The sequence below is a fragment of the Lissotriton helveticus genome, chromosome 10 (assembly GCF_964261635.1).
Source record: "Lissotriton helveticus chromosome 10, aLisHel1.1, whole genome shotgun sequence".
NCBI classification, from domain to species: domain Eukaryota; kingdom Metazoa; phylum Chordata; class Amphibia; order Caudata; family Salamandridae; genus Lissotriton; species Lissotriton helveticus.
In genome coordinates this window covers 818,101,448-818,125,528 of record NC_136071.1, presented here as the reverse complement: position 1 = coordinate 818,125,528, position 24,081 = coordinate 818,101,448, and the positions used below count along the sequence as shown (strand labels likewise).

General features: G+C 46.7%; 1 protein-coding gene across 1 annotated transcript in view; it reads left to right on the top strand.

The window, feature by feature from the left end:
- The first annotated feature begins 11,358 nt into the window (after positions 1 to 11,358).
- YME1L1 (YME1 like 1 ATPase) overlaps positions 11,359 to 24,081 on the top strand; it is a 478,651-nt gene continuing 465,928 nt past the window's right edge. The window contains exon 1 of the mRNA XM_078663402.1: positions 11,359 to 11,535. Within this exon, the coding sequence (XP_078519528.1) occupies positions 11,503 to 11,535 (33 nt within the window). The 5' untranslated portion in view covers positions 11,359 to 11,502. The remainder of the gene's footprint in view (positions 11,536 to 24,081) is intronic.

Below are 24,081 nucleotides of genomic sequence, written 5' to 3'. Positions count from 1 at the left end.
CGTGAAGGGGTATGGCACTATCGTGGCACCCCTCACTGAACTTACTTCCAAGAAGCAACCCCGACGGGTAGTCTGGACGGAGGCTTGCCAGCGAGCCTTCATGACCTTGAAACAAGCATTGTGTTCCGCTCCCATTCTCAAGGCCCCTGATTTTGCTAGAGAATTCATTGTCCAAACAGATGCGTCAGAACATGGCATTGGGGCAGTGTTATCGCAGCTAAATGATGAGGGCTTGGATCAACCCGTGGTCTTCCTGTCCAGGAGACTACTCCCCAGGGAAAGGAGGTGGAGTACAATTGAGAGAGAAGCCTTTGCGGTGGTTTGGGCTCTGAAGAAGCTGCGACCATACCTGTTTGGTTCGCACTTCCTAGTTCAGACTGACCATCGCCCCCTTCGTTGGCTGATGCAAATGAAGGGGGAGAATCCCAAGTTGCTAAGGTGGTCCATCTCCCTACAGGGAATGGACTTTAGGGTGGAACACCGACCTGGGGCGGACCATGCCAACGCAGACGGTCTATCCAGGTATTTCCGCCTTAGTGATGAGGACTCCCAAGGGGTTGGGTAGTTCTCCCCACTTTCAGCTGGGGGGGACGCGTGTTAGACCTGTCTGCTTCTGGGAAGACTCTAACCATCATGATTTATTTTTGTCCCCCTTAGCCTCCCAGAGTTTCTATTTTCATTTTTACATATGTCCATCAGGAATTTTTTAATGCTGTCAGGGGGCTAGGTGTTCCTTGGCGATGACGCCATTTTTCCCTCATAACCTGTGAGGCCTAGTCAGCCCCCTTGAAAATCTAGGGATCTCCAGAAACCTAAGATGGTGTCCACCAACTGCCATAACGGACACTACTGGAGGACAGGTCCATAGGATAACATTAGGGAACTTTCTAGAATTGACTAGAGACTTCTGCAGGTCTCAGGCCGCCCTATATAAGGCCAGTGACCAGCAGCCATTTTGTGCTGACCCAAGAGTGGAGGAGTGAGGCAGTGGTGAGAGGAGGTGGACACACTGAGAGCAGCTAGTTTGTCTCTGAGGCTGACAGTTTCTTCAGAGGGTTGTTCCCCCTTCAGCCTCTGACCAATCCCTCCCAATACAACAATTGCTGAGAAGAACAGCCATCTGAGTGTGAAGGGAGACTCTTCTCAACCTGCACCCCAGTGGAAGCTGACAGGATACTCTGTCTGAAGATCATTCCCACATCCCCTGCCCAGCGCTGCACCTACCAGTGTGACGAAACAGCTGTGGACCCCTTGACGTGCCCTGGTGAGGTCGGGGAACCGTGAAGCCTGTTGTGACCTGAGGAGCGAGGGCGCCGTGTGTGCACATCCTTCCTGTGAGGCCGGAGTGAAAAGTGTCTGAGGAGAAGCAGCGGCGCTGCTCCGATCGGCGTCGGGACCCCGGGGGCACCGGCCGCGTCAATTGAGGAGGTAGGCGCTTCCGCGCATGACCGGCGTGTAAACGCTTCTGTGGAGGCAGGAGGGGCCTAGGATCGGGCAGGCCCAGGAGAAACAGAGCAGCGTCTCCGTGGAGAACAGCGTCCTTCCTGGGAGCCGGCGCGCAGAGGCGGAAGAAGAGCGAGCGCTTCCGCGCATGCCCAGCGGAGTAGTGCCGCCTGAGGTGAGCCGATCGCGTCGGAGCTTCAGGTAGCCGTTCCCCCATCCTGAGGAGGCAGAAGCGCCACAGCGGACGTTTTAGTAAAAAGCCTTGTCCAGGGAAGCCTCCCTCGACCTTTCCCAACAGCCGACTGCTGCCAGGCTTCAGCGCGAGTGAGGGAAACACTCGCAACACGCCCAGAATCCTGCAAGTAAGCCGGGTAGTGTGGGGATGGGAGGCAGCAGCACCGGGTGAGGAAACAAGACAGTGGGGCTACGTCTAGGACCATAAACTGAACTGTCCAGGGAAGCCTGACTGGAGAAAGCGGGCTAGTGTACTGCCTAATTCTAACTAAAATAACCCGTAAGTGGCACGGAGGAAAGAGAAGGAAGTTGTGTAGGGAATCACAGGGTTCCTGGGTAAAAACCCTTGCAGTTTCTTGATAATTGAAGAAGTAGATCCCCTACTAGATAGGTGTGCCTTTAAATTAGAGTGAGAGGTACCTTGCTAATATTATTGTGTCTCCCCTTTTAGTCACATCACTGGTGGGTAATGCTGTGACGATCTACAACAAGGTCTTTCTGTTGAGTTGAGCAGTGCTTAGGAGCTGTGGGGTAATGTACCTGCTACTGAGTCTTTAAAAACGTATTGCACTGACAGACTGCATCTTCCTTTCTGTAGATTTATTGGTGGAGTATTGTGACATTGTGTATTAATGTAAAGTAACCCTGTATAGTGAGGAGCTAATGAGATTCTCTTAATCATTCGAAGAGTTACCGTTATTCATTACTGAATCTTTGACAAAAGAATGTGATTTACTGCCCTTTTTCCACAGCAGGAAGAGTGAAAAGGAATTTCTCAAAGCAAAAGTGTAATGTTTATTCCTGAAAGAAATTGATGTTGTATCCTGTATGATTTGAATCTAAAGAGACATATTATTTTTATAAAAGGTAACGGTATTTTTCCAAACAGTGGTGTTGTGTCTTTATTTTAGTGGTTCAACACTGAGTTACTGTGAGTGAGACTTGTAAGTACTTAGCCAACGCCTTGAGTTAGCTGTAGACCACTACTGTGCCAAGCTACCATATGTAGGCTTGGGTAATCTAGGTCCAACAGGCAGCCTTTGAAGTCTGATGCCGAGGCACAGACAAATGGTGTGATATGGCTGGAGATGATGTGCACGCGCCTGGCTCACATGAACTTTATGTGATCCGCAGCTAGGTAGACTTTTCGGACGGCTTACTATAATCTCGCCTATCCACCCCTGCGGGATAGAATAGGCGAGACCTAAAAACTGCCGGTGCTCAGACCCAGCCACTTAAAGCCCGGCAGGCTAAACGCAAACTCACCCACATTACCAAAAAAAGGGGCCACGAATATAATAACTAACTACTGGGGCTATCAGTGCCAAAAAGGAATTCTACCTGCTGGACAGGCGCTCGTTGACTCCTGGGCCCCACACGCTGTGGTCTCGCCGCGCCGCAAAGCCCCATCTCGCGGCCCGCGGCTGGAGACTACAGCTCCCAGGGAGCCTTGCGCCCACTTCTGGCCACTTCCTGCTGCCTGACGCTGCGCGCCCGGAGGCGCTACAAAAACAGGACGCTCCCTCGGTGGAGCGGGGGGCTATCAGTGCCATTAAGGAATTCTACCTGCTAGACAGGTGCTCGTTGACTCCTGGGCCCCAAACGCTGTGGTCTCGCCGCGCCGCAAAGCCCCATCTCGCGGCCCGCGGCTGGAGACTACAGCTCCCAGGGAGCCTTGCGCCCACTTCCGGCCACTTCCTGCTGCCTGACGCTGCGCGCCCGGAGGCGCTACAAAAACAGGACGCTCCCTCGGTGGAGCGGGGGGCTATCAGTGCCATTAAGGAATTCTACCTGCTGGACAGGCGCTCGTTGACTCCTGGGCCCCAAACGCTGTGGTCTCGCCGCGCCGAAAAGCCCCATCTCGCGGCCCGCGGCTGGAGACTACAGCTCCCAGGGAGCCTTGCGCCCACTTCCGGCCACTTCCTGCTGCCTGACGCTGCGCGCCCGGAGGCGCTACAAAAACAGGACGCTCCCTCGGTGGAGCGGGGGGCTATCAGTGCCATTAAGGAATTCTACTTGCTGGACAGGCGCTCGTTGACTCCTGGGCCCCAAACGCTGTGGTCTCGCCGCGCCGCGCCGCAAAGCCCCATCTCGCGGCCCGCGGCTGGAGACTACAGCTCCCAGGGAGCCTTGCGCCCACTTCCGGCCACTTCCTGCTGCCTGACGCTGCGCGCCCGGAGGTGCTACAAAAACAGTACGCTCCCTCGGTGGAGCGGGGGGCTATCAGTGCCATTAAGGAATTCTACCTGCTGGACAGGCACTCGTTGACTCCTGGGCCCCAAACGCTGTGGTCTCGCCGCAAAGCCCCATCTCGCGGCCCGCGGCTGGAGACTACAGCTCCCAGGGAGCCTTGCGCCCACTTCCGGCCACTTCCTGCTGCCTGACGCTGCGCGCCCGGAGGCGCTACAAAAACAGTACGCTCCCTCGGTGGAGCGGGGGGCTATCAGTGCCATTAAGGAATTCTACCTGCTGGACAGGCGCTCGTTGACTCCTGGGCCCCAAACGCTGTGGTCTCGCTGCGCCGCAAAGCCCCATCTCGCGGCCCGCGGCTGGAGACCACAGCTCCCAGGGAGCCTTGCGCCCACTTCCGGCCACTTCCTGCTGCCTGACGCTGCGCGCCTGGAGGCGCTACAAAAACAGGACGCTCCCTCGGTGGAGCGGGGGGCTATCAGTGCCATTAAGGAATTCTACCTGCTGGACAGGCGCTCGTTGACTCCTGGCCCCAAACGCTGTGGTCTCGCCGCGCCGCAAAGCCCCATCTCGCGGCCTCCGGCTGAAGACTACAGCTCCCAGGGAGGCTTGCGCCCACTTCCGGCCACTTCCTGCTGCCTGACGCTGCGCGCCCGGAGGCGCTACAAAAATAGGACACTCCCTCGGTGGAGCGGGGGGCTATCAGTGCCATTAAGGAATTCTACCTGCTGGACAGGCGCTCGTTGACTCCTGGGCCCCAAACGCTGTGGTCTCGCCGCGCCGCGCCGCAAAGCCCCATCTCGCGGCCCACGGCTGGAGACTACAGCTCCCAGGGAGCCTTGCGCCCACTTCCGGCCACTTCCTGCTGCCTGACGCTGCGCGCCCGGAGGCGCTACAAAAACAGGACGCTCCCTCGGTGGAGCGGGGGGCTATCAGTGCCATTAAGGAATTCTACCTGCTGGACAGGCGCTCGTTGACTCCTGGGCCCCAAACGCTGTGGTCTCGCCGCGCCGTGCCGCAAAGCCCCATCTCGCGGCCGGAGACTACAGCTCCCAGGGAGCCTTGCGCCCACTTCCGGCCACTTCCTGCTGCCTGACGCTGCGCGCCCGGAGGCGCTACAAAAACAGGACGCTCCCTCCGCGTCGCGGGACGCGCGCGGGCGATGCCGGGCTGAGCCCGGGCAGAGGGCGGGCCGTCTGTGGCCGTCCGGGGACGACCAGGGACGGGACGGGACGGGCTACCCCCCTTGGCACGGACACATAGGGGCAGGTACTGTTTAGTGTGGCTCCGGACTGTTCACCTGTGTTTTAAGACTATAAACGATTTTTGTGATCCTAAGCAGTTGCCGTAGGGACAAGGGGAATCGGGCCATAAGTGTTGTAAATCACATGTTAAGTGTTGAGTTACAGGGTCACTCATCACAAGGATTCGTGGTTTTGTTGTTGGGGGGAGGATAAGAGGTAAAGAGCTATACTACAATATGTCTAACCACCCTAAAACACGTTCGGTTATGAGTAAAGCTCGCCAAATTGAAACCCCCAAACAATCAGTGAGAAAATCAAAAGACTTAGCCCCAAGTAAAGGGAAAAAACCTACAGCTATTGACCTGATGCTAAAGAAGGTATCCGGGGAAATAGAACAAATGGAAAGGAGTCTATCTTCCTCACCTAACCCTGTTGTAGCTACTCCAACACCCAGTAGAGACCCGTTATTAGCTGATAGCCCAAATATGACGGGGAATGTAGCCTCCCCAAACAACGCAACTGAGGCCATTCCCTGTGCTCAACTCCCATACTCCCCGGAGATAGAATTTCAGGCCTTAGTGAACCGACCCCCAGAGAAAACCAACACGTCGGGGGAGGACTAAGGGACAACAGAGGCAAAATAAGCCACTTACAAGGGTAGTGCGATCTAAAAGAAATAGGCAAGAGGTTATCCTGGTAGACGATAACGCACACACAAATACAACCCCACCAGGATGGATTGAGGAAGTTCTAGGAGACCTCAAAAAACATCTAGAAACCTTTTTAATTGCCCAGTTGAAACCCATAATAAGCAAGGTGGATAAAATAGCGAATGAGTTGTCTAAGCAAGGTAAGATAATTGAACTTACAACCAAGAAACCCCCCACCGGCCCCAACCATTCAAGCACTGTGGCCACTAATGACAACATTGACATAAACACACTGTCAAGTAACAACTGTGTTAGCCATACCCAGCATACAATTGCCCAGATACACGATGTGCCGAAAGTTCCCCAAGAGCAAAGAGGGGGAACAAACCAAGAGCAGAGAGGGGGATACAATCATAAGACGAGCATTAAAAATACTGATAAAGCCCCCCTACAACCACTAATGCAATTGGGGCAGACAGACCACTTCCCAAGAAATGGTCCCCACAGCTCATCCCACATGGACCCGGACCCCTTCTCTACTAGAGATAGCCCCCCTCCACACATAAATCTTCCTCCGGATGCCAGCCCCTTTGTTGTAGTATTTGCAGGGGTCCCAGAAATCAGGGCCTCAGATAAAGAACACCACTCCCAATTACATGCGAAGATCTCCAAGTGGTTGAATATACACAGACCCTTAAATAATGGGGAAAGAGGAGAGATAGTCCATGTGAGAAGAGTTAATTGGCTTGGTGGCAGAAAGAAGGACATAAGAGGAGACTGCATAGTAGCAAATTTTAGAGACACTAGACTTGTGGATTACATACTAAAGAACCCCAACAGAAATCTTACTAGCACAATTTGTGCGCTCCCGCTGGGGTATTTTTACCCAAGGAGCATGAGTAGTAATAACGCTAAAAACGCTGACAATGCTGGGTGGCACCATGTAATGCCTCAACACACACAAAGAGTCAGATCCACAAGCTACCCCCATGAGTTTCTACCTCCACGAGACTATTCTCAGTGGAGAAATAGATTTGCCCCACTGCAATCACTTGAGGAAAATGACTGACTACCAATGATGGGAAAAGAGCCTGTAACACCCTTAGTAACTGGGGAATTCCTAGCATCTGCATTAGAGGTCGGTCCTGTCAGCGCAAGGCATGAGCAAAAACTGAGGCCGGAAGAGCTCCCTAATCAGAGGGTTGGGATTGAAAATGCCACAGAACCCATAGAATTAGGTGACTGTATAACAAAGGCACCCAGTACAGAGGGCAGGAAGGCGAATAAGGCAGGACTAACTGTTTTGTCCTGGAATATAGCAGGCTTAGGGGCCAAACTCAAGAATAAGGAGTGGATTGAATACATAAGGGGCTTTAACATTATAGCTCTACAAGAGACACGGGCGCGAGATTCAGACTCCTGTCAACTGGAGGGATATAAATGTTTTTTTAGATCAGCCAAAGAAGTCAATTCTGGGAGAGCGAAAGGAGGTTTAGTGATATATGCAGATCTAGATCTAAAGGGCACCTAGTCACAACGGGCCTGGGCATCAGATACATTACAAGCAGTCTTACTGCATGGGCAGGGGCAGAGACTTCTGATTTTAAACTTTTATAACCCGGGCTCAAGTGATGGAAATTTCCCTGCTCTGCTAGACCTCGAGAGTAGGCTTAATGAGGAAACAGATCTAAGGCAAGGAGGGCTTGAACCAACTATTCTGTGGATGGGGGACTTTAACTGTAATTTGTGCCCTAAATTACTCCCCATCTCTCCTGATTGGTCTTCCTGCCCTGCAGAAAAGGGTCCTCATTTTGAACACAATAAGGAGGGCGCATTACTGATGAAGCTTCTAGATAGCTTTGCGCTTACCCACACAATGGATCTGGTGCAACTGAAAGCAGGAGAGACTCCCATACCTACATTCAAAGGTAGAGGCTGTGCGTCTATAATAGACTTCATAGTCCTTTGCTAAAGACCAGATTTTAAGAGTAAGAACGGAGTGGAGCCCCTTTAGCGATCATAATCCCCTCTCCCTGGAAATTAAATATAATGATATACCAGCAAAAAATATGGGAGGAAGTACCATCATCCAACCAACAGACCAAGGGAGGCGAATAAGATGGGGAATGATTAACCCGCAAGATTTCTACACCAACCTAGTGGGCAAAGGGAAAGAACACATAGAGACCTGCTTAGACCTTGGGGTAGAGGGTAGAGGAGTGGTTCTGGCTTATGAATCTCTACCTAAAATAGTGGATGGGCTATTAAAAACAAAGAGGCCGTTAAAGGAACTATCTTCGCCAAGATGGTTTGACACAAACTGCTCGAGGGCATTAAGAGAATTAAAGCAGAGTTTAAAGAAGGCCCCGAGAGATAAGAATGAGATTGCCCACTGTAGACTGAACTATAAAATGCAGGTTAAGAGAAGGAAGAGTGCTCTTCAAAAGGAAGTTTGGGCAGACCTTAGAGAAGCAGGCGAAAATAGGGATTATGCCCAATTTTGGAAAATTATAAATAGGCCCTGCCTCCAAGACTCAAGCTCACCAAAAATCAGTACAATATACTACCAGAACAATGGATTAGCCATTTTAAAACTCTGTATAATCAGTAGGAGGTAGTTATTGAGGATGGGATTTGGGAGGGACCCAGGGCAACCGACTTAGAATTTTCTTTGACGGAAGTTCTAAAAGCAGTGTCAGGGCTGACGCGCAATAAGGCACCAGGCCCGGATGGCACCCCCCAGACCTATTTTTAAGTAATACTGATCTATGGGCACCAATTTTGACTCGAGTACTCAATGCCGCAATTAAATCCGGTCTACCGAGATCTTGGTCAACAGCAGTAATTGTGCCCATATACAAAAAAGGCTGCAGGGACAACCCACAGTGTTACAGACCAATCTCGTTGATTGATGTCTCGGCCAAAGTATTAGGTAGGGCAATTCTCAACCGCCTGTTAGAGTGGACTGGTACCCATAACATCTTGGTGGACACCCAGTATGGCTTTCGGACAGGCAGGTCTACAAGTGATCAATGCCTAAACTTATATCTTTTAGCAGCCAAATACATCAAGTCAGACGACGGGACCCTGTATATGGGATTTATGGACCTGGCAGCGCCATTTGACAATGTTAATAGAGCTAAACTCTGGGCATTTATGTTTAGATTGGGAGTCGATCCAGATTTGATCAATGTACTTAAGGAACTGCATTGGAACACCTCTGCCAAGGTCCGTTATAGCGCGGGGGTGAGTACTGATCCCTTTCCGTGCTCTGGCGGGGTGAGGCAGGGGTGTATTCTGGCTCCATTCCTATTTTCTCTTTACATAAATGACCTAGAGAATGCCCTGCTGACCCTGGGAACTGACTGTCCAAGAGTGGGATCGCGCCACATACCGGTACTGTTGTACGCAGACGACGCGGTCCTACTCGCTCGAACAGCAGTGAGTCTCCAGCTCTTAATTACTGGTTTTGCTGAATTTATGAGGAATCTGGATCTTTCTGTCAATCTAACCAAGTCTTTCATCATGGTGGCAGGAAGAAACCACATAAGAGATTTGTGTTTAAAATAGGTACTCACGTTTTGGATACTGTCACCACTTTCCCATACCTGGGTCTACTGTTTGAAGAAAAGATTAAGTTTGCCCCATTGATTGAGGAAAGGTCCAGGAAACTCGTTTCAGCAAATGGGGCCATACTAAACTTCGCACGAAGGATGGGTCGATGGTCTCCCGAGCAGGTGATGACACTGTACAGAGCGGTCAGTACCTTCAAAGCCACCTATGGGGCAGAGGTGTGGGGTTTTAGGGATGCACACCAGATACAAGTGGAGGAAGACAAATTCTTAAAGAAACTGTTAAAGCTACCTCAGAGCATCCCGGCAGCAATCACTCACAAAGAGCTGGGCACTCCATACATATCTGACCTGATCAGAGTGAGACCAATTTTGACCTGGCTGAGAATCTGGCTAAACCCGAATGCGGAATTAACAAGACAGATTATCAAGGATTGTCTCGGGAGAGACAGATGGTTACAAATCCCTTGGTTAAAATATATCAAAGAAACCCTAGAGTCCATTGACCTGCCATTGTTATTTTCTGACCCTTCAATTGTGGACAGCTCTTGCAAATATTATGTCCAAAAGCACCTATTACAAAAATATGACCACAGGAGGAATGACATGGATTCTAATAAATTCTCGGTAGCAGCCCACTCCCTTGTAAGCAATGATATGGGTATGGAATCGTATCTCTTTTTCATTCACAGTCAACATGAGAGGTTTTTAATGACTCGTTTTAGGCTCAATTTGTTACATAACATATTAGCTTACCCGTCTGGTTTTACATTAACAATTGAGCAGAAGGGTGCCTGCGGCTGCGACAATAGGTCTCCGCAGGACACCCTTCATTTTGTATGATTTTGTTCTTTTTATAAAATGCCGCGTCGAAGATTCCTGGTGGGCATTTTAAAGGAATCAAAAATTTATCATGCTAAAACTGCTTTATTATTCTTACAAAGAGCTACTGTGTACTATTATGAGCTTTTTAAAAATTGCGGTCAAATTAAGAAATACAAGGGGTTGATGGAGGATGTTATGAATTTACTGCTCCCCTCTTTTTGTTAAAGCTTGTAAATAACAACAATTTTTATACTTGTTTTTAAAATTGTATTGTTCAGTCTGATTATATGTGGACGTGTAATGTTATGGATTTTTATGATGGTTTTTAACCACCGAAATAAATAAAGAACTGAACTGAACTGAACTAACTACTGTTCCACCTAAGCGAACTCAGATTAATCTGCATACTCCTCGCTTCATACACACTTTGGTGCCACATATCCTAAAAACGCAAAAGCCGATAAACTACGCAGCATGATGTAAACCAACGTTTTTAAAACGAGGATATCTTCTTATCCATTAAAAGAAAGTTTTTATTCAACACCCACCGTGAAGCCTGTGGCTGCAGCAGACATTTCAGTGTCGCCAGTAATAAAACGAGGATATCTTATCCATTAAAAGAAAGTCTTTATTCAACACCCACCGGGAAGCCTGTGGCCGCAGCAGACATTTCAGTGTCGACAGTAATGAAACGAGGATATCTTATCCATTAAAAGAAAGTCTTTATTCAACACCCACCTGGAAGCCTGTGGCCGCAGCAGACATTTCAACTGACACTGACACAGCCGAAGTAAACACGTTCTCAGCTGATGTCATTCACATTCCTAACAACGAATACCGAAATTAACGGGCAAGTTATAACACAAAGGTTTTTTTTTTAAGTGGGAACAACCACTACGTTTTTGAGAAAAAAAATAGGCACCCTTGCACACAGGACGTGGTTCTTTACGTGTTTAGCATTTGACGCTGTTTAATCTTTCTGCCTAATAAAAAAAAAATAATGGAAGCAGAAAGTGTACAAAACACATGCCCTGTACCTACTATCAAAATACAATTAATTTGGAGCCATACTGTAGAGACCCTACGAATAACGCAACGAAAACGATCAACCCTTCCTCAACAGATGTTTAGTTTACACAGTAAGGGTCCGTGATAGTGTTAGCTAAACCGGAAGTGCTTGCGTACTAACACCACCGGGTCAGCGGTAAAACGTCAGCGGCTGCCACTAGGAGCCATTTTGCGTGACCGGCTGCTGCTAGGAGCGCTGCGAAGGGCTGGGGGCTGCGCTTTGGAGATTTAGACCATTTAAAAGTTTATTGCGGTGTTAAGTATCCTGTCACTGAGATGTTTTCCTTCTACGCCACGGTTCAACCACAGGTGAGTGATCTCTTCACCTTTTTAGAATACTGCATTTTATGTAACTGATGGACATACTTTGGTTCCCCACGACCTTGTATATCTCATGACATCATCGTGCGTGTTGAACATCCGACATGACGTCACAATGCTACCCTTTACATATCTGACTTTTCGTAAACATTAGTCTTTGGCGGTTTTAATAGGCGTTTCAGTGTCATGCAGTGGCGGCCAGATTAGGCGTAGTCAAATAATTGTATGTTATGTTGTCGGAAGGTCTGTGCCAGTTCGTTCATGTCACTGGATGCTTTACGGACACGTTATACGGTCGCTGGTGGTCATCATGTAAAGTGATGACCTGGCAGCAACGTTAGCTGTGTTATGATCGGTTAGTATGACAGGACAGAGTTTGGCATCTATGTGCCTGTCTATAGCATAAGTACTGAGTTTGTTTTAAAAAAAAACACGTCTTACTAGGTTACTGCAACTTCTCAATACATGGAAAACCAAACCTGTCTCAGAGGGATAGCAGCAAAATATTGCTGGGTGCTGACGTGAAATATCAGCTAGGTGAGAATGGTGTCAGAACTTGGTTATTCACTCACTCATCCACTTATAACACAGGTTTTCCAACTTTTTTGCTCTGAATCTGACAAAAGAAAATGTTTTATAGTTGGACCCCCTCTTAAACTTTTATACCAGGACTTGAGAGGGCGGGACTGGTAAGGATGGGTGCAAGAGGCTGGGAGTATGAGATTTTATAGGCACTGTTCTGTAGCTCAAATTGTGCACTAAATGTGAGCATTATAAAAGCAAATATGTTTCACGAAACCAGATAATTCTACCCCAAATAAGTGTTGTGAGCCCCTCACACCTGGGCCCCAATGTACTTGATCATCAATACAATAAAGACCTGGCTATAAGAGAGTTCATTTTAATGTCACTTTTAGGCACTGCTTCCAATGTGGGTCTCTCTTTTTTCACCCACTGTTTGGCACCCGTCCAATTTCCCGCAGTGCCAGAACTCTCAAATTAATATTCTTAAAAAAAGGGTAGAAGAACCGCTGTCAGTCAAGCCGCCCAACCAAGCACACCATCCCCCACAACATGTGAGTGAAGAACACGTACTAGAAAATACGTGAAAGAGTGAGAGGGCACCTCATGTATGCAACACCAGGGAGGCTACCAGCAGGTTCTCGCCAGTATGCCCAGGTATATCATCATCGGTTGCCCACTCACTGAAACAAAGAAAATGGTGTCCAAGAGAGACAAGAAAGGCAGAAAAAAGAAATCAACTGTCCCAAAATATAAACCCAGTGATATGTAGAGAACAGTGTGTTAAATGCAACTTAAAATCGAGTTAAGACTCACTGTTAAGTTGCCCTCTTTATTTGAAGATGTGAGCTTACTCAGATTAAAAGCACTGCATGTTACTAACCTTTTCCAAAAAGGCCAATATGTTTCATTGCCAGTTACATACTTTGTGGCAAATTTGTCAGGGCGTGGGGTTCAATCACTCTCCTCTCTGGACAATCTTTTTTGTAATGTGGATTGGCTGACAAGACAAAAGGGACAGCAATTCTATCAGTAAAACCTGGTCAACCATATAAAATCATACTTAAACGTAATGTATATTCTTTACTCTTGGGTTTCAATCATATAAAGGTACCCGGTGTCCGCAGAGGGCTTTGATACTAGCCTGCACCAGACCAAAAGGGGTGTGTACATCCCTTGTTTGGAAAGCACTACAGTTGCTTATCAGTTGCACCTGTGGAAATAATATCAAAGCCTTACATCAACACTACAATTAGTGTGTGCCTTTTCTCTTCGTTAAATATGTACTGACCCTGTCACCAAATCATTGTTTTTCCAAATATCGTTTTCATGCAAGGTAACGATCGATAAGACCCTTGTCATATCAATGTGATCGCATCATTTCCCAACATATGCACATCGAGAAGGACTCAAACCACTCCGTTATGACCCAACAGTACATATCTAATTGGGCCATCTCCTTAAGTTACCGCATGGGACTTCTCTCACGCTCTTAAAATCCTTTCTCCTCATGGAGACTAGTGCCGGCCCCTCAATATCGCCAGTAGTACAGCCCCGGTGTACCAATGCATACTTTTACCGCACCCGCAATCGTATAAAGCAGCGTCTCGTCCCAGCTTCACAACGCGCCGACAGACGGGGCAATATCTACCCGTCGCTGTACTGCACGCCGATAGCGTGAGGACCATGTGACCTCGTGCTAAAGTACAGATCAGCTGACTTTCCACACCACTACGGCGGCCATATTGGAACGTCTCCGCCTTTAAATCTTTTTGCAATTATCATATGTCTGATGCTCTAGATTTCTCCTTAGAACTTTGACATTAGTACCTAGAATTTATGTTCACTTTGTTTGTCTGATGTAATTTCATGTTTTAGCCGTCGTCCATAAAGGACAATCGTCACAATGGTTATTTCAAAACAGAAATGTAATGTGCTCATTCATACCTCCTTATATTCCCTCAACCAATCCTCTTTATAGTGTCCCGAGTTAATGCCATAAAGGATTTGTTAAAAACCGAGTCCTTATATACTTATAGTGCACTACGTAAAGTTCTTATTCCACACAACGGTGCCATTACTCTGGTGATGTTCAAATTTTATAACTCAGAACACTACAGAAACCATAATGGTTTGCAGTACAATTTCTTATGTCAGTGGTTCCCAAACTTTTTTGACCTGTGGCTCCCCTGACCTAATCGGCAGTTGGCCGTGGCTCCCCACAATTCTTTTACCGGTGGGTGGGTGGGTGGTGTGTACCTCCTGTTATTTTCTTTAAAGTATTTGGGACGCAATGAAGGTATTATAAGGGTTGGAATGCTTGAATTATTAATCTCATCCACTGGCAATCACTTTGGCTGCATCCCAATCCATCGTTTTTTTCCCCAACAGAGTGCCTGGTCCCAAACCCTTATTTATGCCAGCTGCTGCTTTCAGTACCTTTTGGTACTGAGACCCGCTCTGAGAAAATGGAACATTGAGTTTGGTCTGTCGTAATCAGTATCCCCAGCCTTATTTTTACACTAAAAAAGGTCTGTCCTTCCATCTGTGTGCCCATCTATATCCAAACATATTCAACCATTTGCACACCTATCCACCATATGTCCATCATTTCACTCTTCCATCCCTCCATCCACCCTTTCACTCATCCATCCATTATTCATCTACCCACCCTTTCACCCCATCTATCTGTACAATCATCCATCCATCCACTCTTCCACCCAGCCATCCATTCACTTACTCATCCATCCATCCATTCACTTATCCATTCACCCAGTCATTTATCCTTCCACCCATTCACCCTTTCAGTCATTCATCCTCCCTTTCTCTCTCCATCCCCCTTTCACTTATCTATCCATCTACCCACCCATTTACTCATCCATTCATGAATCCATCCATTGATCCTATTACTCATCCATTCTTTCACTCATCCAACCATCCGTTCACTCATACAGCCATCCGTTCTCTCATCCATCCACCCTTTCACTTCACTCATCTATCCATCCTTTTGTCCATCTACCCCCTTTCACTAACTCATCAATCCTTACATACACCCTTTCACTCATCCATCCATCCACCATTTTTTTAATGAATTCATCCATCCACCCATTCACTTGCCCATCATCTACCCTTTCATTCATCCACCCATCCATCCTTTCACACACCCATCCACCAATTCACTCGCCGATCAGCTGCCCATTCACTCATCCATCCATCCACACACCCATCCACACTTTTACCCATCCATCTACCCTTACACCCATACATCCATCTATTTACATTTGCTCTCATCCATACTTCCATTCATTCACTCATCCATCCATCCTTTCTTTCATTATCTATCCATTCCCCCCTTTCATTCATGCATTCATCCTTTCAGTAATCCATCCAGCCATTCAGACATTCCTTCACTTATTTACTCACCCACCTTTTCACATTATGAGCTGAGCCTTTGTCTGCAGAGTTGCAGGCAGAAGAGGTTCATCAAGAATGAACTACAGCAAGGGGTGGGCTGGTGGAGAGTTCACTATGCCCCTGCACATAGGCAGACTGAAAACGTAGAAGTCATGCATGATGCACAGTGCCAGGATGTGAGGTTACTGTAACGTGGTGTTGTTTCCAGGGCTTTAAGCGGTGTCAAAAAACTGGGCGGTCCTTCAAAGGGGGGTGTTTGATGTAATTAAGAGCGCAGTTTAAAACACCTAGGCTAAAAATCTGCGCTTAGCATAGTGTTCCGCCTCACTGGTATTATGTTGTTTCTGTCATTGCATCCAGATATATAATACAGCAAGTATCATTACACCTCAACAAGCCAGGACTATTGGCTTTGTCAATGGTTGCTAGTTCCTTAAAAAAAAAAAAGGAGCAACCATTGCTTTGTTGAATACAATATTGAAAATACTTCAGTTCTAAAATGACAGGACAGTGAGAGAACGATAACCCGTTCTTTTTAACTTGTTTTACAGGCTTCTTTGAATGAAGTATTTTCTAACTGCAGCGTGGGCGTTTTACTTTTTATCGTACAGAATGCCCTTCTGTACCCTGAGGCAGGAGGAGGCCGCCACATGGTGTCACACCCCCAGACTACCCCATTGTCATTCTGTATGTGGCAATCAGCGGCATACTGAATGACAATGGGCGGGAGGGGCTGCTCTTGTGCTCCTGGAGGAGTGCGAGGCGGCTCCATCAGGGGGGTGAGGCCACTCACAGGGGAGCAGCGCTGCTCCCTATGATCGCCAAAATAAACAGATGATAAAAGAATTTACGGACAGTTGGTCACCCTAGTGTGCGCGGCGCCCCTGGCACCTCATTACGGCGCACCGGGGTGCCGCAGCGCACAGTTTGGGAACCACAGTCTTATGTCCTCCTTTTATCTTATTATTCGCATAAATGCAAGGCTGCTGATATTCTTAAAACTCACATCAGTGTGCCTACACTGGTATTCTATACTGCACATACATATCTCCACCACCCACGGCATCTAGAGTGATTGTATAAGTAGTGCACCCAGGACAATAATATTTTGTGTGTTGGTGGTAGTGTTCCCATACAGTCCAGATCCCAGCTTAATGAACAAGTCAGTCGTAGAGCCCTACTATCTACTGACTTTGTTCCATTCAATGTGGTCATTCAATCCTGTTTGATCCACTCTCTCAGTAAAGATCCAAAGGGCTTCTTTGTTAGCCAGTATTCTTTCGATGCTGTCACTGCCGGCCATTACCCTTTCCAGAACAACCCAGCTTAATGCTCGAAGGTCCTGCTTGTGTTCATTAAAATGCTGTACCAAGCGCGTTGTGAGTTTGCCTGCTTTGATGGTGCTTAAGTGCTCTTGAATCCGCACTGTGACTTTTCTAGTTGTTTGGCCAATATACTGTAGCCCACACTGGCATGTTAATCTGTATATGACATAAACTGTATTCCACTTTGAGAACTTATTAAAATGCCATATTCTTCCATTGTACAGCTGCACAGTGTTGTTTTTTGTTGTTAATTCGCATACCGAACAGCCCTCACATGGATAGTGTCCGGCTGGCATCGTAGTAATCTTTGGTTTCAGTACTTGGCATGTGTGCACAAGTTTGTCTTTCAAATTACTTACACGTCTAAATTCGAATCTGGATTTTGCCATCTTAAAATCAACAGTGGACAGCAACGACCAATGTCTCCTGATCGCATGTCTTATCTTGGAGGCTAAAGGGTCGAATGTCATAACCACTGGTAGGTAGACAGTCAGCTGCTTCTCTTGTGTTTATTTTATTTATTTATTTCAAAGTTTTATAGAGCGCAGACAAGACCCTTGCGGGTATCAGAGCGCTTTACAGTACATGGGAATAATAGTGTCGCAGGTACAAGACAAGTGCAGGAGTAAAGTTAATACAGTAGCGGTAAGTAGGTCAAAACAAGAATAACATCAATGGGACCGACAAAGGCGGACCAGTAATATGAAAGGTAATAACGAGCAGAGGAGCCCTGATAACGAGAGATAGGGTGCTTTACATTGATAACATGTACATAGGAACTCAAGGAAGCAAAGGCCTGTGTTTAAGATGAATTTGAGAATGAGCTGGTTCTCTTGCAGAATAGAACAAGTAAGCTGAAACTTAGGCTTTAAATCAACCAGATAAAATCATGAACTGATGCGGTCATAAACATGAAGTACAATAAAATTTATTAACGTTACAACATTTTTTACGACAGTTAACATGTCTACATCATAAAGTTCCTAAGCTTAACAGTTAAAATACAAATTAAAATTACAATCTTATTGTGACCTGCACAATACAAACGACAGACAAAAATGTTTTGTAAAACAAAAAAAATTGCAAAATACAAATGGTACATTCAGCGTTCTAATTTCATCACACGCCTAACCATCGTACAATTCAAGAGTTTTCCCCCCCTTGTCTATATAAAATTTGTGGCTATAAAACGAGGGTGTGATGAAATTAGAACGTTGAATGTACCATTTGTATTTTACAATTTTTTTTTGTTTTACAACATTTTTTTGTCTGTCGTTTGTATTGTGCTGAGTCCACAATAGTTGGCTGAACGTTGAATGCCGTGAGGTGTTCCACTCGTGCATTATGGGGACTTTGGCAGGAGGGGCAATTAGGAGGAATTCAGTTTTAGAGGCATTCGATTTGAGGTGATTCTCTGCCAGCCATGTTTGAGTGGTCTTTAGGGTCGTGTTGAGAAGATTGATGTCTTCAAAGGTGTTGATCTTAAGGTAGAGTTGGGTATCATCTGCGTGCATGTGGAATTGCACGTTGGACATTTGAAGCAGATCTGTGAGTGGTTCCATGAATAAATTAAAAAGTGTTGGTGATAGCGAGGAACCTTGTGGCACGCCTAGCGAGACTGGCAAGGGTTTGGAGAAGGAGTTGTTGACCGTGACTATTTGGGACCGGTTTTGCAGAAAAGAGGTAAACCAGTTGAGCACTGCTACAGACAGGCCCATTCTAGAGCTCAAAAGATCTATCAACTTCTTGTGTTTGACAGTATCGAAGGCTGATGAGAGGTCTAGGAGGATAAGCAGGCATGAACCATTATGACCCAGTATCTGGAGAGCATCATCAATGATGTGAGTCAAGGCTGTCTCCGTGCTGTGACCTGCTCGGAAACCAGACTGGTGTTTATTGAGAACGTTAAAGCGGTCAATGTGTTTAGTTAATTGGTGTTGAACACATTTTTCCAGAAGTTTGGCCAGCGTGGGAATATTGGTGATAGGACGGTAGTTGTTTAGGTCCGACGGGTCAGCTGTGGGTATTTTAAGGATGGGAGAGACCTGCCCAACCTTAAGGGAGTCAGGGATGCAACCTTGTAGGAGTGAACTGTTAATGATTTTGGTCCAGAGAGGGAGAAGCAGTGGGGTAAGTTCCTTAACCGCATTTGCGGGAAGAGGGTCGGTGAGGTGATTAGCAGGCTTCAGGGCCTTGAGAAACTCGCCTATAGCGTCTTCAGTGTAGATGTGAAAGGAAGACCAGGCTGCATTGTTTTTTAAAAGATACTTTGAGGGTGTTTGAGGTGTTACATTTATGGGTAGAAGGGAGGTATTGGTGAGTGGACAGGAGTGAGAGAGAAGATCATTGAGGAGATCTTTCTTGATGTTCTCAGTCTTCAGATTGAAGAAGGCCGAGAAATCTTCACATGTGGGTTGTGGTTGCGATAGGTCTGATGGACGCTGAGGCGCGTCTTTAGATTTTGTTTTGATTAATTCAAAGAGTTTTTTTGGTCGGTTTCTTGCTTGGTCAAGTTGGTGACTGAAGAAGTCTGCTTTAGTGCGCCTAATCTTACGGTAGCATGCACATAGCATTACTTGAGCAGAAAAGAAGGAGAATACTCGTAATTTAAGGAAAAAGATAGTTATTCATCTTAATATAGTTACATTAGTTCCAAGGTCGGATGTATACAGTTAAGAACAGCACTGCATAAATTGAATTAATGACAACCACATAGAACTTGGTGCAAAAAACGTGTACAAAAGTGCAAGTGGCGACGCAAGTGAAAAGTGAACAGCGTTGATGGTGCACTGTGCATAAAGTGTGAACTATTTACAGTGAGTGGCTTGACGGCGCATGTGACATTGTGATATTACAGCAGGCACGATTAATTGTATTTTATTTAAATGTAGAGCCACAGGGAAGAAGTGCGCCTATTGTTCAGGCTGTCAGGTCGACGGCGTTTCGATCCGGGTTAGTTCGGATCATCATCAGGACTGGTTGTCTGGATGAAGGAGTGCTGGGAGGATCCTGGGTAAGTAGAATCCTTGTAAGCAACAGTCTTGGGAGAGGTCAGGGTGACTTTTGGAGCCCCAGAATGGGTCGTCTGTGGGCTGCACGAAGGAGCTTGCTGGTTGACTCAGTGCTCTCGCCGGCTCTAGGAATCAGCCGTGCTTCGCGTACGCTGAATTAATCGACGTCCGCGGCATTCACGAATCCAAAGGCAATTCCGACTTCCACCTTTCAGGACATTGTGTTCTTGTTGCATCTTACCTACCCAGTCCTGAACTGGTCTACGGGTTACACTCCTGTTAATCCTACAATAATCTTACGGTAGTACGCATTTCTCTTTTCTTTAGAATCATGAGCCGCTTGGCGGATGGGACCGATCTCCAGTTGCGTTCGGCAGTTCTAAGAGAGTGTCTATCATCATTAAGCGAGCCATTGAACCAAGGTTTAGAGTCTTTCGTGGCAAATCGCTTAAGTTGAAGGGGGGAAAATTTGTTGATTATGGTAGTCATGGAGTTGAGATAATGGTTGGTGAGATCATGTACGTTGGAGGCATCAGCGGGTGACAAAAGTAGATTGTGAATGGAGATGGGTAAAATGTTTGGGTTGAGTTTTTTCCAGTCTCTTTTCCAAACTTTGGGTTTTGTGGGTTGAGCCGAGTTGAGTTTAATAGTTTCATTGATAAAGAAGGTGATGATGTGGTGGTCCGACCAATCGCAGGGGAGGATCGACTCAAGGTGAGTGGAATCGCTCTTGGAGATTATTAGGTCCAGAGTTGCGCCTTTATTGTGTGTTGGGCTGTTGCAAATTTGTTTGAGGTCCAGTGCGTTGAGTACGTTTTTAAGACTGTTGACCACAATATCATTGAGGTCGTTCCAGTGGAGGTTGAAATCACCCAGGAAAATGTGGGTGTTCTGTCGTCCCGTGTACGTAGTGACCATGTCCATGAGATGTTCTATGAAGATGGGGTTGTCCCCAGGAGGGTGATAAATGGTGTGTAACGTACACACAGGTTTGCCCTTACTGTTGATGTCCAGGCATATGTCTTCACAAGAGGGGAGTGCAGGGGATATGGCTCTATTTCCAATAAAGCCTCCCGGGGAGTATTGCGTGCTCTTTTACGGGCCCTGTTAACTATCTTCTTGGGATAGGCTCTTTGCATCAATTTACCCGCCAAATCTTTATCTTGCTGTGAAAAAGACTCCACAGTCGTGCACTTACGTCGGTACCTCAAAAATGCACCTACTGGGAAATTATCCTGCAGGGCTCTCGTATGATAGGATTGGTAGTGTAACACTGAATTCCTATCAGTCCCTCTCTGGTGGACCGTAATGCATACTTTATTCTCCTGTACAGTAATATCCAGATCTAAGTATACAGCATGTTTGTTACTTTTTGTCCACGTAAACCGCTGACACGTGTCATTGCTGTTCAACCAGTCCAGAAAGGCCAAAAAGGTACTCTCTTCTCCAGTCCAAATACACAAAACCTCGTCAATACTTCTCTTCCAGAGACCATTATGTCTCTGGAAGGGATTTGACGAATGATACAAGAAGTGTTCCTCAAACTGGCCTACATAAATGCAGTCCAGACTGCGCAAAAGTCGCGCCCATTAATCTATTGGACACTTGCAGGTATAAGTCATCTTTGTAACAGAAGTAATTGCGTGTCAATTTGAGTTCTATGCACTGGAGCACGAACGACTGAGGGGTATCATAGAACCACTCTTGTTCCCCCAGGGCTCTTGCTGCTGCCACACGCGTAGCCTCCTGGGGGATACTAGTATACAACGATTCTATGTCGATTGTAACTAAAAATTTGGAGTCAAATGCCAAATCATTCAGGGTGTTCAGAATATCTGTAGTATCTTGAAGAAATTCCCGATACTATTGGGCGCCGGGGAGGGGGGGGGGCAGGGGCGCTGTGCCTTATGCACCTTAGGTAATATGTAGAAGGCCGGAGTTCTGGGCTTGATGTTAACAAGAAACTCGTCCTCCTTGCTCGTTATCCATTTCTTACTCCTAGCTTCCGCCACCCTCTCGATGATCAGATCTTGAAGTTCACACAAGGGGTCTCTAGAGAGGGGGTGATAGTTGTTACTCTCACCTAGCAGCCTCAACACCTTATTATCGTAATCTGTGGTTTTCATAACTACAACTGCCCGCCTTTATTAGCGGACTTTATAGTTATGGCATTATTGTCCTGTAGTGTCTTTACTGCCTCCCAATCTGCATGGCTCATATTATTAAAGCCATTTCGTTGTTCCAGTTTCGAGATCTCTTCCAAGACCTTCTGTTGGAATAATGTTGGAATAGTAGACTAGCTGAGGTCCTACTGATGAGCTGGGCAGACAAAACTGGGAGGGACGTCGCAAATTAGTCACGAATATAGATTCTGGTTCTAAGTCTTTATTGGCAACACATTTTTTAAGTTTGATCTTCCTCATTGTTTCATGGAATTCTGTCCAACATTTAAAGGCATTATGTCGTGGGTTGGGAACATATCCCAATCCTTTATTGAGGACCCGAATCTCTTTAGATGTCAGTTCATAGTCTGATAAGTTCATGACTATGTTATTTAGAGCGGGGTCCTGCCCCGACTACGGGTTATGTGTGGCAAGAACATTGGCCATTGCTGTCCCTGGTTCTGTCGGGCACGACCTTGGCCCCTCTGTGCCCCTACTCCTCTGTTGCCCCTGTGAGTTTGTCCTAAAAAAGAACGCAACAGAGCTCCTAAATCCTTGTTGGACTTGGACTGTGGGTCATTCTTTACTCTACCAGGATTGGGTGGCTGTACCCCCTCTTCTTCTTCGCTCGAGGTATTATCGAAGGTCCAGTTCTGGGGTGTTTTCCTCTGCTGTTGTCTACCCCTCCACCCTGGTAAAAAAAAAAAGCCCACTCATGTATGTACTTCTCAAGATTTCTTCGTAACTCCTTTATCTTCTGATTAACCATATAGTTCTTGTACTCTGCCAAATCCTCTTGGATCCGCTGTAACTGCTCTTTAGTATCATTAATGATTGTGTCTTTCTTTAGAGTTTCCTCTAATTCTAAAATCTCCACCAACAGTTCATCACTCTACCTCTTTGCCGTATTAATAATCAATATCAGCCAATCTCTTGTGCATATATTGGCAATATAACTTCAATCTAGTCTAAACTTCTTATCCCCTAGGAAAATACGTGGCTCTATTCTCACTAGTAGACTAGCTGGTGCTGCTCCAGCACAGAGGTACTCTGTCATAAGCTCTCCATGCAGAGCCACCCTGACCTGGTGTTTTTTGGCGTTACTTAACTTTTCCCATTCTTCTCATGCTGAACTAGTATTGGTGATGAGTCTGGAAACAATGAAGGACCTGCCAGAATAGCTGCGTTCTGGTCATCAGAGAACGCCAAACAATTCCTGTCCATCCCTTCTCGGCTAGGCCTTTGGTAAAAATTATATATTCCACAGGTGAACTTCAGGTCAGGCAGAACGTGCTGCTGACTATAAAATACTTATCTGGTTGATCCAGTCTAAAAACAATCTTTAGAGAAATGTTTTACAGCAAGCTCTCACGGCTGAGCCGCCCTCCTAACACTATTCACAACAATAAGCTAATGTACCTGGCCTGCTGCCCTAATCATTGCTTTAACCCCGAGTAGCAGGCTGCCTTTCTGCTTTTCCTACCATGCTTGGCTATCACTCCAGTCCTGAAACAAACTGTTCCTTTCAGGAAAAAATGAACTCCCACATGCTGCCCCCACTTTATAGCAATGGCTTCCTTAGCTCGAATGCTAGCAAAGCCCAGTGCCTCTTAAGGAAAGTAAGATAATCATGGTTTTGATGCAGTGGGACCCTTTGTCCCTGTGATCCAGTGTCACTTTGCCTTGTTCACTACTTACAGCTACTGTCCTGTGAAACAGGCTCTCTCCTCTGCTTTTAGTAAAAACATGGGTCCCGATCATGCACCACACTCCATCTGTCATCTCTCTGAGGCCCAAGCTAAGATGTCTCTGTTTCAATATTCACATCCATTGGGCCCTTAGTATAGGGCCAAAAGAGCAACACTGATACAGCAAGGGTGTGCTGGGCTCTAATGCAAACAAGGAAGAATAGTAAAACAACCATAATTGCGGTTTAGTTTGCTCTGCACTCCACTGGGCATCCATGCCACTGCAGCACTTGTGATACCTACAGCCCTTCGAAACAGGCTTAGTCCTCTACACATGACACAGCGCTACTCCTTCTGGGCCTCAGGCTCAAAGTAAGCTGTCTGCCTCTTTCTGTAATAAGAAAAAGGGAAC